The 18,455-nt window shown below is 39.8% G+C and overlaps 1 protein-coding gene across 1 annotated transcript; it reads right to left on the bottom strand.

Annotated features, from left to right (window-relative positions):
• Window positions 1-4,225: 4,225 nt before the first annotated feature.
• LOC135666743 (phosphatidylserine decarboxylase proenzyme 1, mitochondrial-like) lies at window positions 4,226-17,672 on the bottom strand. Its single transcript, XM_065178372.1, has 12 exons — window positions 17,391-17,672; window positions 16,359-16,447; window positions 15,325-15,378; window positions 15,165-15,230; window positions 14,112-14,172; window positions 13,415-13,524; window positions 13,059-13,306; window positions 11,007-11,113; window positions 9,176-9,243; window positions 6,824-6,901; window positions 4,708-4,830; window positions 4,226-4,631 (listed from the first exon to the last, which is right to left on the bottom strand). The coding sequence occupies exons 1-12, from the start codon at window positions 17,566-17,568 to the stop codon at window positions 4,470-4,472; spliced, it is 1,344 nt and encodes a 447-aa protein (XP_065034444.1). The 5' UTR covers window positions 17,569-17,672; the 3' UTR covers window positions 4,226-4,469.
• Window positions 17,673-18,455: the final 783 nt, after the last annotated feature.

The raw sequence follows: 18,455 nt of genomic DNA, 5'->3' as shown, positions 1-18,455 counted from the left end.
GGAAGAATTTGGAGCGCACAAAGGTTGGGATGGCTGAGTTTGAGCTACGGCTCAACGTTGACAACTTTACTTGATGGTGCTCAAGGCAAGCGAGGCGCTTGGCAAAGGATGAGACCATGCAAAGTGGAATGAGTTGCTCAGCGACCGAAAGAGTTGTGCAAAGCTCACAGAGGTGAGGGGAATTGCTAACTCGAAGAATTCGGTACTCATGCATGGGCTTGTATGCGGACGATGGATTGTTCGTGGCCATCCCAAGGCGGTCGAGACTCGGCGCCATGGAGCATTGAAACTTTCTCTTCGACATGCGAAGGATACGTCCGGAGGAGGCTGAAGTGTGCAACGAGTTCAGCATGTTGCTAGGCCTTGAGGGGTGCAGCGGTGGCTGTATTGACGTGGAGGCGCAATCTAGCAAGTGCGTTTGCAAGAGGCAGAACAATGCACTGTTTGTTCAGCAGATCGGAGTAGTCCAAGGGGATGGTGGTCTCCGAAACGAAGAGAGATGTTGCTCCAACGGGACAGTTATCCAGGAGGGATAAGTCTCAGCTCTCCAGAGGGAGAATCATGTGAGACGGACTTCACATGTTGAGGAGGAGTACCTCACAAACAACAACTCCACGAAGCTCGATGGACTGAGCAAGCGGCGAGGAGTCGTCGCATGATCTCGCTTGAGAGAATGCATTGGTGGATGCATTGCGAGATCAAGTGGGGGAGCGACCCAAAGCAACTCAAATGGAGGCACACTTGGAGTCGATATGGAGATCGGACTCAAGGGAGGGCTGACCCGTGGAATGGTGGGCGCGAGGGCCACCATCGACTCAATGCAAAAACGAGGAGCGGAGCAACTTGGGTGTAACTTGGCGAAGTACCCAAGCCGCATGAAGGGAGCCAGCATAGAAGTTGGAACATGGAGCAGAGGCACAGCGCTTTCCCTAGACAGAGGTCAAGGACATGAACTCTTGCAGAGGCAGGAGTAGAATCATGCTGTTCCCTGGGTCCTTCATTCTGACAGAGCGGACTCATCTTGCATGGTGCCAAAGACGAAGGGAGCTTCGGGGCACATGCACCTTATCTCGGAGGAGCATTCGATGGAGGAACTAAGGCGACTCAATTTGCGGAGGCGAAGTTGAGTTCAGAAGGCCTTAGCACGGGGCAAGAGGACGCAGAGACGGGTACTCTTGAAGAATATGCCATAGTGTTGCCATTTGAGTTGCTATGAAGGAAGCAGTGCGCAGCGGAGATTGTGCTGGTAGGGGCAGAGGCCCAGGATCCAGGCAATGGTGCATAAATTACAGCGAAGTCGGTGGACTTCGGGAGCTACTAGGCGACGGACTGTCCTAGAGCGGTGCTTCATCTAGGTGTGACCCAAGAGTGGGTGGATGAAGGTCGATTGCCAAAGGAGCGAACAAAATCGAAGGTGGAGGAGACCCTGCGATGTATTGGCAGAGGCCACACATGGAGGGTTCACAATTCGAGTTTATTCCACAAGGATCAGAATGCAATGGAGATGTCACCAGGAGGCGACATGGTGCAACGGATCGTGGTGGAACAGTTCGTGGCAATGCGACACACACGACAAGTCCCGGGAGGGACTAGATCATATGGAGGTATGATCGGGAGCTACTGGGAGCTCCACTTTGGTGAACAACACGACGGCAAGAAGGGCTATGGATTCAAGGAGTGAAGGCCATGGTACCGCAGAGGCGGGTCTTCCGGGCGTGCACCGAATTTTGCATCGGATGAAAACCTTGGTCATCGGCATATGGGGGCTGGGTTCCACCAAGGGAAAAGTTCGAATGCAAGTACCAGTGAGTTCCATGGGAGGAACTTGATCATGCAGAGGTATGATCGAAGCAGCTGGAGAGTTGGACTGCTCCAGAGCTCATATTCGCTTAAGGGAGCCCGACAAGTCAGAGGACAAGGTCAAGTAAGCGAACGTTGCTACCAAGGAAGCTAAGGAGAACAGAATCGGTGCAAACTCTACAACGTGATGGCAGAGGCCATGGATGAGAGTTGCAGTCTGTCTTTCCATCGACCAAACGGACTGCTTGGAGAACACAGTGGTGTTGAAGCAGGGGGTCGAAAGGGGCGAGGAAGCGACGACGAGTCCAGAGGGACTTAGCTACCCAAAATCAAGCATCAGTTAGAATGGACGTGGACTCAGAGGAGTGCCACGGAGACATCTCTACTGATTGTGAAGGAAAGGGATACAGAGGCGAGGCGACGGATAGTAGGACCATGGGCATGGCAGCGCTATGGTACCGCAGAGGCAGGACTTCCGTGCAAGTCATTGATCCCTTGCTCTCACGGAGGGAGAGCGCTTGGTCGTGAAAGGGGCCGAGGAGGTGGAGCATGCAGAGGCAATCTCCAAGTACCGAGACAAGGTTGAAGGGCAGAGGCGAAGAAACTTCGTAAGACCGGTGTCAACAAGTTTCTCATCAAGATAGCCGTAAGTGAAGGACTTCGGGTCATGCAAGAGTGCACGACCAAGGAACGAAGCAGGCAGTACGCGGTGCTGTACCTTTGCTACTCAGTGGAGTAGGCGGCAGGGTTGATGGGGAAGACGGTACAATCCCAGAGGCGACCTCATCTATCAGAGAATTACTCCAAGTTGGGGTGAAAACTTCCTGCATTCCAGAAGTTCAATGGCATTGAGAAGGTGAATCACAGTAACTAACTCAACGCAAGGAGTGCAAACACTTCAAGTGCTTCAGAAGTGTGAGCAAAGAGCAGGCGAAGGCCAGTAACCAGCTCGATGCATGAAGTACAACCTCGAGGAGGCGGGCGAAGTCAAGTAACCTTTGCCTTCTCAACTCTTAAGAGAATGGGCGAAACCGAGTACCCCAGTTCTCTTATCTATCCAGCAGAGGAGCTCTGCACAAGTTCAAAGACCCTTCGAAGATAATGGAAGACAATAGTTGTCAAAATCCTCACCAACGGTGATCAGTGCTACTGAGAGTAGATTGTCCGCTTCATTTCCCAACGAAATGCCAATCGAAAGCGGAAGTGATGCGAACCTACTTGGATGTGACAACTAACTGAAAGAAGAGTCAATGAGCAAATTTTGTGGAGGAAGGACCCAAAACTTCAGAAGTTTGCGAGGCGATGCTCGTTAAAGCTCCAACAAGCATCCACCCAGTTCAAGCAGCATGTGGAAATTTTGAGAGACTGGCGCACTAAGGATGGTCTTTTCCTTCATTTGGTGGATCCGCAGGAATCAACGAGGATCAATACAACTCAGCCAACCCCACACCAGAGTCAGAGTCATTGGCGAGTTGAAGCAGCATGGCGGATCAAAGGTTCGACTACTCAAAAACAGCAGCGGAGAGCAGCTGGGAGCCAGGAGGCGCATTGCAGCTGGAGCAGAAGATTGAAGACTCAGCAAAGGCGAAGAGTTGCAGTGTTCACAAAGGCTTCGACGAGGACGTCGAAGGGATAAGTGGGGGAGAATGTAACGGACAAACTTCTAAACAAGATGTTGGATATAATGCTTATGTCTGTCCGTTGTCTTTTGGCATGTTCATGCCTTGTACAGCAGGTAGAGGGGCGGCCGAAGGCTAAATAGTCCCATTTAGTTGGGTTGGTGGCCTCTTTAGGCTTGTAAATAAAGGTTGTGTCATGTGGACACGTTCGAGAGCTTTTCGGTCTGTAATGGACCATTTTACCCTTTGTTGTGCCACTGTTCAGAGCTTGTAAAGTCTGTTTGTAATTTGCATTGTCTATGAAGTGTTTTTCGAACATGTTTGCTTGTGGATCCCGATTGAGACGTTCTCTTTAACCCGTTCTCTCTTTTGTTGGTCCTAAGGGACAATGGGAGGCTTCGGGGAGGCTGACCTTTGCGGACGAACGCGCGAGGGTGCCGCACGCCTTAGGCAAAACCAGCTAAGGTCGTGACAGTAGGGTATGGGCGAGCCTCGATCGTCGTCCTCCTCTGCCTCGGGCGAGTATGCGGGATCAGACGATGACGATGAAATGATTGTCTGGGAGCGAGTGACGTTGGTGCACATCAAGTCGGCGTTAATGCCCACTTCCTCGGGCAATGTGTCATCTTGGCGTGGCTGACATCATGGTGCGTCATTTCATCATTTTTACCCTTGTCAACATTAAGTTTTAATTAAAGATAAAAATACTTAGAGAAAAACTTAAAAAAGCATAGATTGGTCCCACGAGTGGTGAGATCTCCACAACTCCGAGAAGATCAACACCCTAACCAAGCCATGCATACTAATTAGGGCACAAGAGGAATCATTTCATATCACAACTTTCCATATTCTACATATGTCATACAAAATTGACTCCAGAAGTAAAAAAGCACAGGAGTTTACTTGACATAAACTTCCAGCCATGAGTATAGTCAAGAGGATTGTCATCAGATTTTTGAGTACGAAGTGTAACATAAGCATCAATCACACCATAAAATTAATGCAATAAGAGGTGAAAGGCCGCTGAACTGATACATTTTGACACCAGCACTAAGGATCCCCCCACCTCCCAATGACTTCTCCAACCCTGATCCTGTCCCCATTTCTGACACAAAATTTGAACTCTGGACCAGCTTTGATCTTTTCTGGCGATTCTGATATTGGAGCTTGGAAAACAAGTACCACTGTTGAACCCATGTTGAATGCGGCCACCTGCAGAATAGTGGGAACAAGAAAAGAATCACAAAAGGTTACAAATTAAGGGTGGTCAAGAGTGCTAAAAGTCAACCTCTTCCCCTTTCTTGATCATCAGACCAACACCTTCAGGTTCATATACTCGCTCATCTGGGGTACCTGATGGCAACAACTTTTTCAATGGCCGGTTCGTCTTCAGCTCTGGTTCGATTAAGAGCTGTAAAATAGTTTCCCACCATAGTAAGAAAATAAATAAATAGAAGTCAATGTTCAGAAGGGACAAATTTATTGAATAATTTGAGAAATTAGAAATGATGCAGTAGTTAATGTTCGAAAACAAAAGGGCATATGATTGATTAACCACAATGTCTGAATTTGCTTGATGATCTGTAGAAATATATTCACACGAGGGTAGAGTATAAAGAAGCCGTCAATGTGTAAATTATGCATCTTAAGCAATCACAAAATAGGCATCATAAGCACAAAGTCTTATGATAACTAAATAGTGGATGAAATAGTTTAAGCCTCACAAGTCAGAAATTGTTTAAATCTGATTAACAACATAATAAATTCATATGTTAGGATTTGCTAATTCAAGTAGCTGCATCGAGATACCGATCAATCTTAACAGCGGTCCACAACAAAAATTGATTGTATAATAACAAACATTCCAACCCTGACAAGATGACACTTCTTTTACTAATGAGTTAATGGACCTAGAAACGAACCCAACTACTTCTAGTTCGGCCAACAGGTGATGTAATTAAGAATTTACAATCTGGACTCTTAATTTCACTAGTTATCGCTGAAAAGAAACCTTTGACCAAGCCCCTTAGAATCAATTTTTTAAAAGTATCACAATTTAGTTTGAACGGGAATATAGCTTTGCATACAAACAGATAGGACTACATAGATCGTAGATGTACTAATCACATCCATAACATTGTGTGGGTGATCATTTGCGCATCAGTGTACAATAATCACAACATGGGTACATAACATTAACACTAGGGCATACAGATAGTGTCAAAAGCACATTTTTGGAAAATTATGGAATCTATATATTGCAAGTTTAGGCATAAAAAATCATGGCAGGAAGCCACGCGAATGCTATGCAAGGTTCAAATCTCAATAAGTCAAAATGGGGCTGGTATCACGTCTTGACTAATAATGGATTATTTGGAAGCATATGAAATATGTATGCTTAAATTTCTAATTACCATTATCATAAGGATGACAACTTATGTAAGAACAGTAATGTGAAAACTAGAAAGGCACCTTAAAGCTCAATGGGGAAAGAAATGGGCTTTCAGGACACAGTTGGATGCCTTAAAAGTCCTAAAGTTGCAACAGAAAAGCACAGATGGAGTTGGATAGGTGGACAACTAAGACACTCACCTGGGATGATAATTAGGGTTGAGGGGATGATTTTGCGGATCCTGAGCTTGCAGCAAACAATCATATATTATTGGCAAAAAAAAGTTCAAAGGTTCAGTCTGATAAAGGTGTTGATCCTTGAGAGGATTGGTTTGATACTGGTATACGAGAGCCTTAGTATCAGATAGGCCAGATTAGGGTTTTCTCATGGGCTTTGGGACTGGATGAATAATGAATTGAAATATGTTATAAACAAATATTAGAAATCAGATATGAAGAGAACATGTTTAAAAATATTGAAAAGTCCTAAACGTGACACATTTAATAAAAATTCAATGTCATACCTCAAAATATGCCTACTACCACCATAATGATCGTGTTGCACATGGGATGTGATCTGAGGTCCTTGATGTGACTCAAAGTGCAAATCAAAATTGTAACTTTGAATGACCAATGAATGTTGATACTGATAACCAGTGTACCATTACTGAAGTAATGTGATAGCAGTTGTAACTATGAGATTTATGCCGCTAGGATGATTCTATATAAAAGGATGGAACACTCGGCCATTGAGATCCAACCCTTCCTTGATAAAAATGATTAAAGATGGGATACCTCAATGACCAGAGATTTTATATGGCAGGTAAAAGAGAGAAACTGTTTGTCTGGTGCAAGAAACTACCTCAATCCTGCTTATTCATACCAATAAGACCTTATCACTGAAGACTAGTCAACTATGTTAAGCATCTCATAAGAAGATAATCAACCATGCTTAATAAACACAAATATAGGTACCGGTGATTGTTACAATAAAAGAATAATCAATCACATACTTTGACAGATCCAACATTTGTAGCACCTATGGCAGCAACAGCTAGAAAGCCTTCCTTCCATTGACCTTCAAGAACAACCTAAAGAGAAAATCAAGCTTAAATGTTAGTTGTTTTGACAAAATCAGAGAACGGTTATTCTACTTGTTTAAAGAGAAAATATGAAATTCATGTAAGACAAAGGGCAATGCAGGCAATTGAGGAATCATATTCGCAATTTACTTTGAGAACATATCCAAGACTAAAGTTGTAGATCTGCACTAACAGAAACAGGCTGCTTGAATTTGGGCAACAGCCACATCAAAATATTAATGACAAGAATGAGAATTCTTCCTCAACTGGTAGTTTCAGTCAAAGTATGTACTATCATCAGCAGAAAGCTAAGGCTTTGCAACATAACCAAATATCAAGATAATTGATGCAGCATGTAACACACAAAAACATGAATCTGAGATCATAAATGCATCTTTCTGTCACCAAGTATGCCCACAAGACTATGCTTAAGTCATCTAGCTTTCTCGTAAAAGAAACAAACAACATAAACTGATTCATGTACAAGTGCATAGAGTCTGATTCACAGAGTTAAGTGACAAAACATTTAAAGCAAGACTTCTTGAGGAAGGCCAACAATCTAACAACAAAAGTGGCCAGTGGTGATCACTATGATGATGTCCACCATTTCTGTTAGTAACTCACTTTCAGAACTAAAGTAGCTTAGTGCCTTTTGCATACCCAAAAGATTTAAGTTTGGTACAGGCCAGAATACTTCTTGGTGTATTGATACTGTAACAATCTGATAAGCTGCAAAAATCAAAAACTCTGAAACTCGTGAATAACAAATAAGAGAGAGACATTGAACCTGGATATATTGAGACACTACAAAATTATGAAAATAGAGTTCTACAACTTAAGGTTTATAAGTATTGAGGAGGTTCCAACAATGAAATTTGAGTTTTACATCTTAAGGTTTCTTTGTATTGAGTCACTTCCAACCAAGGTACGCAATACCGTACCGTACCGATGTTTCGAGGTTGACTCGGTACGGTATTGTACCATGTACCGAGCGGTACACCTAATTTAGGTGTAAAACCTTTCGAAAATACCTGAAAATAAAAAAAAAGTTAGGATAGGGTTTTTAAGTTAGAAATAAATATAGTAATAGCATAAGTTTAGCAAAATTAATGTAAATCAATGCAAAATCAATGTAATTTAGGGAGAAGGGTTTAAATACTATGAGAAAGGGCTCCAACCGTTACCGAGTTGTGCCGGGCAGTAACGGTTGAAATTTCGACCGTTACCGCTCGATATTACCCTGTAACGTCCGATATGGGGTGCTTTTAAACGTTCCGCCCGATACGGGCGGTCCGCATACCAATATGGCATTGGACCGGTACGTACCACCCGTACCAGGCGGTATCATTCGAAATTGCATACGTTGCTTCCAACAATAAGCATGACATGCATCTTCCATTCAACTTTAAAAGGAAGTTTCTATTTCATTTTGGTAAAGATGGACTATCTAACACATAATATTGCTGTATTTTGAATGAGGAATATGTGCTCCATGATATTCTAATTGAAGTCATATCACAGCCAGCAGTTTGCAAAAGTATATATGAAGCCTGTAGTTTGGCATATCTTTAAAGCTAGCTTCTAGTAGACAAGGTTGAAAATTTTCTCATTTTGGGAAAGGCCTCTGTTAGTTAAACTTTGCGGTTTGGAGTCTTTGAGTTGATTTATAAACTTAGAGGTTGTTGGAACCATTTCATAGACAGATATGAGGGATCTTATCCATCGCTAGTGGCACATACATCCATAGAATTAGTTTAAATTCATTTCATAGATATGCAAGGCACACATATGAACTAATGCCAAAATAATTTTTTTAAAATTGTAGTCTTCATGTGATATTATATCCTATTTATTTATATTGTAACTTAGTGATATTGTGTACTTGTATTGTATATCTATATCCATGATTCATAAGCATCTCATATATGGTTTTCATATTTAAGCCTTCCTTAAATCACCAAATGCTAGAAAGTAATCATAAAGCCATTTTGCTTAGTTGTCCAAGCCATCATTATCTCCCTGATTGGCTATCATAGAGTTAATTCGAAATATTGTAGCAAAACAAAACAATTTAATTAGTTCAGGAATAAGATGAACATGATAAAATAACATAAAATATCAAAAAGTGAAATAAAAAACAAATAACGCCATTTCCTCACTGAAAGTTAGATACCTCCTCGACATAAACTAGTGTATATTAGGATATACTCTGAACAGAATGTATTATATGTTTAGATGTTTAGGTTCCTTAAACTTATACAACGAAAAAGAAATCAGAATTACCCTTTCATTCTCAATATATAAGTTTCTGATTGTGCGTGCAGCACGTTCATTTGTAGGGTAGAGACGACCTGCAAAAACCTTCAACTTACTAACAAGTAGAATTCATAATAAACTAGGTGCACTGAAAGCTCTGTAAATTAGCAAAATTGTCTAATTATTTAATAATTTCAGAAAATAACTGACCAACCATAAGTACTAAGCAGTTGTAAATCAAAGAATAGCAGGTCTTGGATTGAAAAGAACTCAAAGAAGAGTAATTTTTTAGCACCCAATAGCTAATACAAACAATCTTTTCCTGTTGCCATTGGTGACTCCACAAAGAACTAGTGAAGTTCCTAATGTTTTTGTAACCAACACAGGCTTATATAACCTTCTGTCAAATAAATAACATTCACATATTGCCAAGGTAAGTATATCTATGTAACCAATGGCAGAAATATTTGATACAAGAATACAGCCAATCGAATCCAATAGTTATCCGAGAGACATCCGAGAGTAGAATCAGTAATGGGTAAGGCTTGAGATGAGATTATAGCTTGACCTATTACACTATGAATTCCAGGTCCAACCGAGTGGACACAAGAAGATAGGCTCAACCAAGGCCCCCCAGTGATAGAAACCTTTATTAGGACCTGGTGGACCCAAGCACTACTCCACCTCCATCATATTATGATGCAAAAGTCGAGCAAGGACCCTACGTCAGCCAAAAAATTCAACAAAATCGAGGGCCTAGTAAAGATTAGGGTGACTATTAGACTCATCAGTATGTCATCTTGATCTAACAACATGTTGAGTGACCAGAACGTCATCAAGGCCTACTCAATACCAGCCATACTATGAAGGATGGTGGTTTTAGAAATTTTATCATTTAAACATGATAAAGCAGATTAGAAGTACACTCAAGATGAACCTTATTTGATAAGGTGAAACATAATTGGTTAATTAAAAAAATGAGGCAATTGGGTCCTTTGGGTCAACATGGATTAGGATAAGACTACAACATACAGCCCTTACTCAGTGTATTTTATCAATTAAGGTAACTTCAAGAACTCATTAATGTATCCTGTCACTAGAAATTAACTAACTCTAAGTTAATTTGTGGTCATGGAGGTGAGCTGACCCTATGGAAGGCATTGATAACTCAGTCTTTTAACTACACAAAGAACACAACGTAAAATAAAATTAGTGGTCTTGGAGTATTTAACAAGGGACTTGGTACCTAGAAAATCAGACTTTACCACGACGATTTTTTATGGAAAAATATATCATATTGAGGTGCTAGGCCACTTGCTGTATATTTCTTACCCCTTTTCTGATTCCTAAATTTTCCATTTGTTCATAATACCAACTTCAACTTATTTTCTCTGTCTCTTTCATGCTGTCATCACCAAGAACTGCCACATTGTACCAGCCACCTGTACCAGTCCCTAGCCGGACCCCTTTGTGCCCCCTCACTTCTAATTTCCTCCATTGCAGGATCCTATGATTCTCTGATCCAATCCTGTGATCCAAGTGTATGAGTGTTGTGACAATCCTAGGTACAAAAGCAAGTTTGGGAATGCAATCTGTCATATCAACTGCATGTTTAGGACTTTTGAGTTACCAAGCAAACATGAACCTGATATTTTTTCCAATGAACAGACACAAAGTTTCTTTCATTTATATTTTGACTCTCATCCTTGTACGAACTAATTTCTACAGGTCATTCAGATTTCAGACTTACAAAGACATTGTTATCTCCTCCTTGCTTAACAAAGGAGAGCACAAAACAGATCCAAATATACAAACATGAAAAGAATACTAAAACAATCACAAAAGAAATACAAGGTACCTGCAAAATGACGGCGTAAAAGAACCTGCCAATCTACAGGCGAGTGGATTCGATGATAGTCTCCGGGCTTTAAATATATCACACAGTAAAAGATGCCTTTCTTTGGGCTGCCAAGATGAAACAACTTCAATATGATAAATATAAATAATAAGCAAGCCTTACTAAGAGTATGCATGAATGATTTGAGTCTTAAAATAGCCTCTCTTAATATAGATGCAAGGTTGCCTACATCGACCCTCCCCAGATAAGCATTATAAGTGGCTATAAATAGCCATAGCCCAACCCCTCATCGATGTTCTTGAAAGTTTATTGGAATTATATAAAGATGGAAAAACAAGGCATCTGTTAACTCTATGATATTGTCACAATGTTCACAAAGGAACTTTCGAAGGAAATGCTGAGATCTATGGTAATGAAACATAATCATATCAGTTCCACCAAAAAAAAAGTAATGGTTAAAAAGCCAACATTAAAAGGGAACAAGGATAAATACTTCTAAGTCAAATCTTATGTGTTACTTTTATATATAATGCAATTCAAAAGGAGATTAGCACCATACTATGTAGCATGTACAAGTGAGGTCCTTACACTGTGAGACTCCATTCTGGAGTCGAAGGAAGTATTTTTTTGACTTAACCACTTTCCGATAGTCATCTGATTAAAGCTTAACTAGATCAAAGTCGATACTGTTAATAAAGTCATCTTGGTTGGTAAAAAGAGGAGATGGCTTGTTCCTAGTTAATTGAAGTTCTCTATGCTCTTTGGTTGGTAGAAAGACGAGATGGCATGCCTCTAGTTAATCTAAGTTCTCTATGCTCTTTGGCCAACATAATCTGACACTAAAGTTCTTCTGTAAATCCGCTTAGAAGTAAAAAATGGAGATAACCTGACTAAATTCCCAAAGGATAAAGTCAATACAGTGTAACCAATTTGAGACTCATAATTAATTAACAGAGTTGCTCTATTAGATCTGTCAATGGAAAACTCCAATATTAACTTATTATGTATTATTTATCTACTGCTTCCACTTAGTAATGTAAGAAAAACACAGAGACAATGCTATACTGGAAACAAGTAAAGAAATGGCGGCAAAAAGAATGTGTATACTTTCTTAAGGCACCTAAAGAAATAGACATGAGAAGATAGAACCTAGTATGGTCAATATAGAGTTCCTCGCTGATTACCTGCAAAGGAATGAATTGTTGTTGTTGTAATGTGCACAATGCTAATGATCATATTAACTTCTCACTGCTGATAACATCTAGCGTGGCTCTTTATGGTGAACCTGTTAGGGATAATTGGTGCTGAGCTGCTAATGATTGTCCATTCTCCACTTGGTGCATATGATTGTTTGCTTGGCTCACATCCTCATAATTGCCAGGATGGCTGAGACATTTTATGTTCATGTCCCCAACATTTATTTTATCTGGAAATGAATTCTTGGATAAAATGCCGTTTGTCATTTCTTGGAAATGAATTTTGGTGATGATTTATAATGAGTTGGCACCTCCGTGGAACCTCTGGATTAAAAGGCCCATCAGGACTCATTGTGCTCCCTTGCCTTATGGGTGGGTAAAAATTAGTGTTCGTGTATCTTCAACCCAACGTGTGAATGGAAGTCAATGATTTTATAAAAGCATGAATTATTCTGAAAGAACTAAAGGCAGCTCACAGAAGAAGGCACACCAAGATCCTAGTTAAAATAAAATCCTGACCTGAGTCCTGCTTCATGAGACCACTAGGACAACACCAAACGCTGATGAGGATCAGCAATCTAATTTTCATATTTTGTCACTTCTGTTAACTTTTTGCAAAGCTGACATTGAAATTTATATCATTTAGTCAACAATGAATTTTCTAGCCAATTTCGGTAGCTATTCTGGGAGCGGTTTGACTTTTTAAGTAAACCTTTCAGTTTCCTGATGGATTATGGAATCTTTGTGAAGCAGGGTATGCATAGTTGTCATTATGAAAGAGTAATAACACTTGATGTTCCAAACAAAGAAAAGCTTGCTAGATTTAAAGATTGCTATCTACATCTAAAGAAAGTACCATGTCGCAGGATTCCGCACTTTTGGTGAAGCAAATGATATATGCCACCATGATTTCCTGCTTGAATCTTCAGTTAAACTCTGCTCAGGATATTGGTTGTTTCTATCCTCATTGGCTGCCTCATGAAGGGATGAATTTGCTCCAAGAAGTGATGAAGCAGAATATGAGAAACCTTTGACTTGTTCAATCATAGCATTGGATCCTTTCAGTTCTCCAAGACGCAAAATCTTACCATCTACAGGACTGACCTATAAGTACAATCAAATAAAATCACATTAAAAAGATATCAAGCAAGACAGAAACATTATTAATAACAAAATTATAATGCCTAGAAACAATAGCTAGTTACCAGTTACCAGAGATTTTTGATCTAAATCAACAGGTCTTGACCCTTCTTTGAGTGAGCGAGCAAAAAATTCCTGAAGAGAAGCATAGTTTTCCAGAGGCAGAGCCACTTCATCCAAATCTAAAATATAATAACAGTTTTCCTTATTTTTTATTTAAAAAATCAATTGGCATTGAACATGCAACCAATTACATCAATATAAAAGTTAATATCAGTTTTAAGCAGTGCAACTTTTAGTGAATTCTCTAAATAGAAAATGGTCTTGCTTACTTTGGTTGCCCTTTTTTGTTAAATCTTGCAACTCACTCATATCCTAAGTCCCAAACTTATCAATATGATGAAGAACCCTTAATTCAAAAGTTGATGGGCATCAAGGATCATTCTGTTAAATATATATTAAGTTAAGAGGAAAGGTAACATAATTGCTGCACAAGTTTAAAGGCATACAATATACTCAACCAAGTGTAATTTGAATCTACATCAAATAAGTGAAAGTTAAATGCTTCTTCTGTTCTTTTTTAATGTCTCTTGTATGACAAATCAAATCCTAGCCAGTCCCTAGATACTGTTTATGAGTAAGGAATTGTTCCAACTAACAATTAGCAAATTCTGTTTATCAGTAAGAAAAATGATGCCCGAGTTTATCACACTATCCTTGAGAAAAACACCACAGCCAACACGACCAAAGAAGAGAAAATAAGTTATACCTGAATGGAATGCCCGAGACCAAGCCTTGTAGATAAAAGGCCGAAGCGGTACTGGAATGTCCTAAAAGATTTTTAAGGTAATTACATAAAAACTAAAAAGGATAACCAAAATAATCTTTTGCACAGAGAAGGACCAAAGAAAAGTACATACAAAAAGAAAAAAAATGAGTTTACATGAGCTGATATTAAAAAAGAATATGAAGGAAAGATTAGTTCATATTAAAAGTAACCATGAAATCATAGCAATTGGTAGCATGAACTAGAACAGATTTTAGTCAACATTTCCCCTTCTCCCAATAGGAATCAGCCCATAGAAATGAAAAGTAAAAGCACTAAACTGTCATTTACAGCAACTGACTATGAGTTACTAACAGGAAGCTCAAGCATAAGAAAGTTACAAATAGATGATCCACTCAATAGACAAACCCAAAACACCAATATTATATGTCAATCATCTTCCAACAGTCATATACTAATTAGTTAAACTTTATAAAGAAAAGAAAAAGAGAACAACTATTATAGACAAAGGTGAATATTTGATTTTTTTTTTTTCAAAGAGAAAATTCAATCATGGTAGAGGCAAACAAAAAAGTGAATTGCAGAACCATACCAAGTTACTATTAGTTAAGATATTGTACAACAGATTAACAAATGATATACAACAGAGCAAGCATACAGATAAACTCAATTTTGTTTTACTTTCAAATAAGTAAATCTGAGGAAGCATAGAGATTGTGGATAAGCAAAGATCAGAAAAGCACACAAAATATCTTTTCTATAAAAATGAAAGCTACATTGTCTGCCTTCCCTTAAAAGTCTGTGTTTACGCTTCAACTATCACTGTATGAAACATAATGGAAGAAGTAATAATACAATTATATGAAGAAAGATGTAGTTAAATTCACAACAGTAACAATGGTTTAGCTGAAACAAAAGGTCCATAACATGATAACTAAACTAATTAAAAAAAATGGATTAAATGCATAACAAAACCTGCAGTATCAAAAACATATCTAGGAAATAGGAATGCTATAAAAGCAATTCGATACGAACCACACTCATCAAGTATCCCCACAGGCGTGAGACCGAACGCAAGGGCACAAACCTCAAGAATGCAGCCTGTATAGACACCATAAAAAGCAACTCAAAGCTCAAGTAGCAGAAATGTTAACCAGAATTCAAGTAAATGGCACAGTGCTTATGTCAGCAATACCTTTGCATCAGGTGAGAATTCTTGTTCCATACCTTTCACTTTCAAGTCCTCGACCTATTCTTTACCATTTCAAGATAGTTAAATATACATAGTTACCAAACAAAGCACAAGTTTAGGTGGAAACACATGCAATAAATATGATCCACATGGTTATGAAGATATGAACAGGTCAAGTATTTTACAGAAGAAAATTCCTAAATGGTGATATAACAAAGCTACAGTAAAATCATCAAAAAGTGGGTGGGTGTATGTGGAGCTACGGCTGATGATGGTTAGCTAGTGATAACCATGCTACAAGGTAATGTAATGACATCCACATTGGGAGGCCGACTGGTACTGATTCAGCTTAACCACTAAAACTGCAAGTGGCGCTTGATTAAGGGAAAGCATCAACGATAATTTTTTATTTTCTAAATCTTGTTGTTGAACAAACTAAAATGCCCTCAACGATAGTGGAAGAGATTTAATATTGAGCTCATTCAAGTCATTTGTGATTAACATTTAACGACAAATTTGAAACTGTTCAATTTGACTTGGCCAGTTCTCACAGATAATCAAAATCCTAGCTGGTGGTTACAGATCATCAAAGACCTAGCTGGATCAGCCAGTTTAATCTAGAATTCCTACACATCCAATCTATGTAACTGGACTGGAAAGACATCTAGTCCTCGGTTTTCCAATCCAATCAGCTGGCCTGGTCTAATTTTAAAAACCATGTTATTGATGCTACTTACTGTGGACAACAACCGTTGATACGATAACATTAAATTAGTACTTTGTTAGTTAATTAATAACTAATTTCTGTCCAAGTGCAACCTTAGTCAAAGAATTAACAAATTTGGACATGACATGGAAATGATGTAACAAATTTTGGAGGAAAATCAACAAACTCTAGTTCAGTAAATCATATTCAATGAGAATGCAAAACTTAAAATCATAAGTTACTGTGTTTCCAACCATATAATAAGCCTATAGACACTGCTCAATTGATGCACAATGAGAATGTGAATACAAATAACAAAAGCAACACATGCCTTCTTGTCATCATACATGCGCCTAGCATGGAGAAAACCAAGCATAAGAATGGTTGCCATTGTTGCACCAGGTAATAGAAGAAAGTTGCCTACAAGAGTTGACAATTGAAAATTGGAATATGAGACATGCATGACAAATAAAATGACTTTGTAACAAAGAAGAAATATTTTACATAAAACGAGATTGACTCCACATTGAAGTCTAAGAAAATATCTAGATATTAACTTGTCAATGGATTAATATGCTCAAATTCAGTTCCTTGTTCAACATATTAAACTTTTGGAAATTTAAATAAAGAGACTCTACACTGAAGATAAATAAAGAAGATGTAAGTGCTGGGCACCAATAAACTTTTGAAAACTGCAATGCTAGAAAGTGTCTTTCATGATGTTTTTATTGTACAATGCGCACTGACAACTTTAATTCCCAATCAACTTAACAAAATTTCACAGTGTTTAGCTCCAAAAGTAGTAAAATAAAATTATAATTGGCCTTCTGATACCTAGGATGAGTTCCTTTAAGAACATTGTCACCTACGCAACTACTTAAGTTGCCTTTAGGGTTAGATAGTCTAAAGGATTATAGAATGTGTAACTGAAGAGAGAGGAAATAAAACAAGATATTGATTCCATCATCAAATAATTTATAATTGTAACATAGTTTCCAGAAGAAGGGAAACTATCATAATAGCTTAACAGCTCGATTCTCACTCCACAGCGACAGTTCCTAAGACTACAACGATGCTAATGCTTTTCCCTCTTTGGAGAGGACGGTTCTTGATGATCAATAGAAAGAAGATTCTTCGCTATGTGATGAAAAAGTCCAAGAAACGACTAAGATTCGTCACAACAGAAACAAATTATTGCTATTTACACTTGCAACAAAATATCCTCTTCTCCTTATCATTGTTAGGCAGTGGATCAGATTGCTGAACGGTATTGCGTCCGTACTTGATGTCATAGAAAGAGGGAAGACACCCCAGTGGACAAAACGAAGAAGCCAATAACATATCGTAGATTGCGAGGGATAACCTTCACGTCCGCCGCCGCCGGCAGTGGAGCTTCCGGCGCTGAAGGAAGACGAACGAACCGCAATGAAGTTTCTGAGGATAGTGGTTGGGTGGAACCGGCGAGGGAGGGGAAGGCCGTGAAGGAGGAAGCGGTGGTGACGGAGCGGAAGAGGCCATCTCGGAGGAACCCTAAAGTTCATCTCGTGTACTCTCGGGTCGATGCTCGCTTGGAGGGGGCCTCTGTAGTCTCGGCTGTGTTGTTAAGACACGGGCGCGTGTAAGGTCCGACCAAAGCAAAGAGTAGCGCCCATCCGCGGCATCATCGTAGTTTCAACGTCAATCAAATTAAATACAAACTCAAAATTAAAATATACATATTTATTTATTTATTTATTATCGGTAAAGTTTGAAAATGTTTTTTGATAATATAATAATAACAATAATAAAACAATAAATCTTAACCATTTAGAATCAATTATATGAATCTTTTATTATCATTGAGATATGTGATGAGGATGATAATTACGATAAGACCTATGTGACATCAGTTAACGGCCCACGTTTCCGTCGGGCTGACAACGCTTGGCCCACACGGGCCGCAACGCCAATCGAGGCCCATTAACGACCGCTCAGGCTCGATCCCTCATGCTACGTCAACAGTCATGTCAGACGTTATCAGAAGGTACGATCCTTCCCCCGGTAAGCAGGCACGTCAGGTGACACTAAACTCCCCTATAAATACCCTTGCGCTCTGGGCGCCTGGGAGGGGGAGAGGGAAGGACACCAACATAGATGAAAAACCCCTGTGACCATTCAATAACTTAACCATCGGAGGGGTCGGGTCGGGCATCTCGACCCGACCTGTGTGCAGGGACGAAGACGAGGCGACCCTCTCCGAACGCATTGGCTAGGAGCCCCCTCCAGAAGGAAATAACGACCTACTTCCACGACCGAACCGACCCGAGTCGGCAACGACCGTAGTCCCGAGGAACCCCCCTGAGAGATCCCCCGTCATCCGGACCCGAACCGAGCCGATCGGCCCCGAGGCCACGGCTTAAAGTTGTTTACACCAACAATATGTAAAAAA

The sequence above is a fragment of the Musa acuminata genome, chromosome BXJ1-4 (genome assembly GCF_036884655.1).
Source record: "Musa acuminata AAA Group cultivar baxijiao chromosome BXJ1-4, Cavendish_Baxijiao_AAA, whole genome shotgun sequence".
Lineage (NCBI taxonomy): Eukaryota > Viridiplantae > Streptophyta > Magnoliopsida > Zingiberales > Musaceae > Musa > Musa acuminata.
This window is presented reverse-complemented; position numbering and strand designations above follow the sequence as displayed.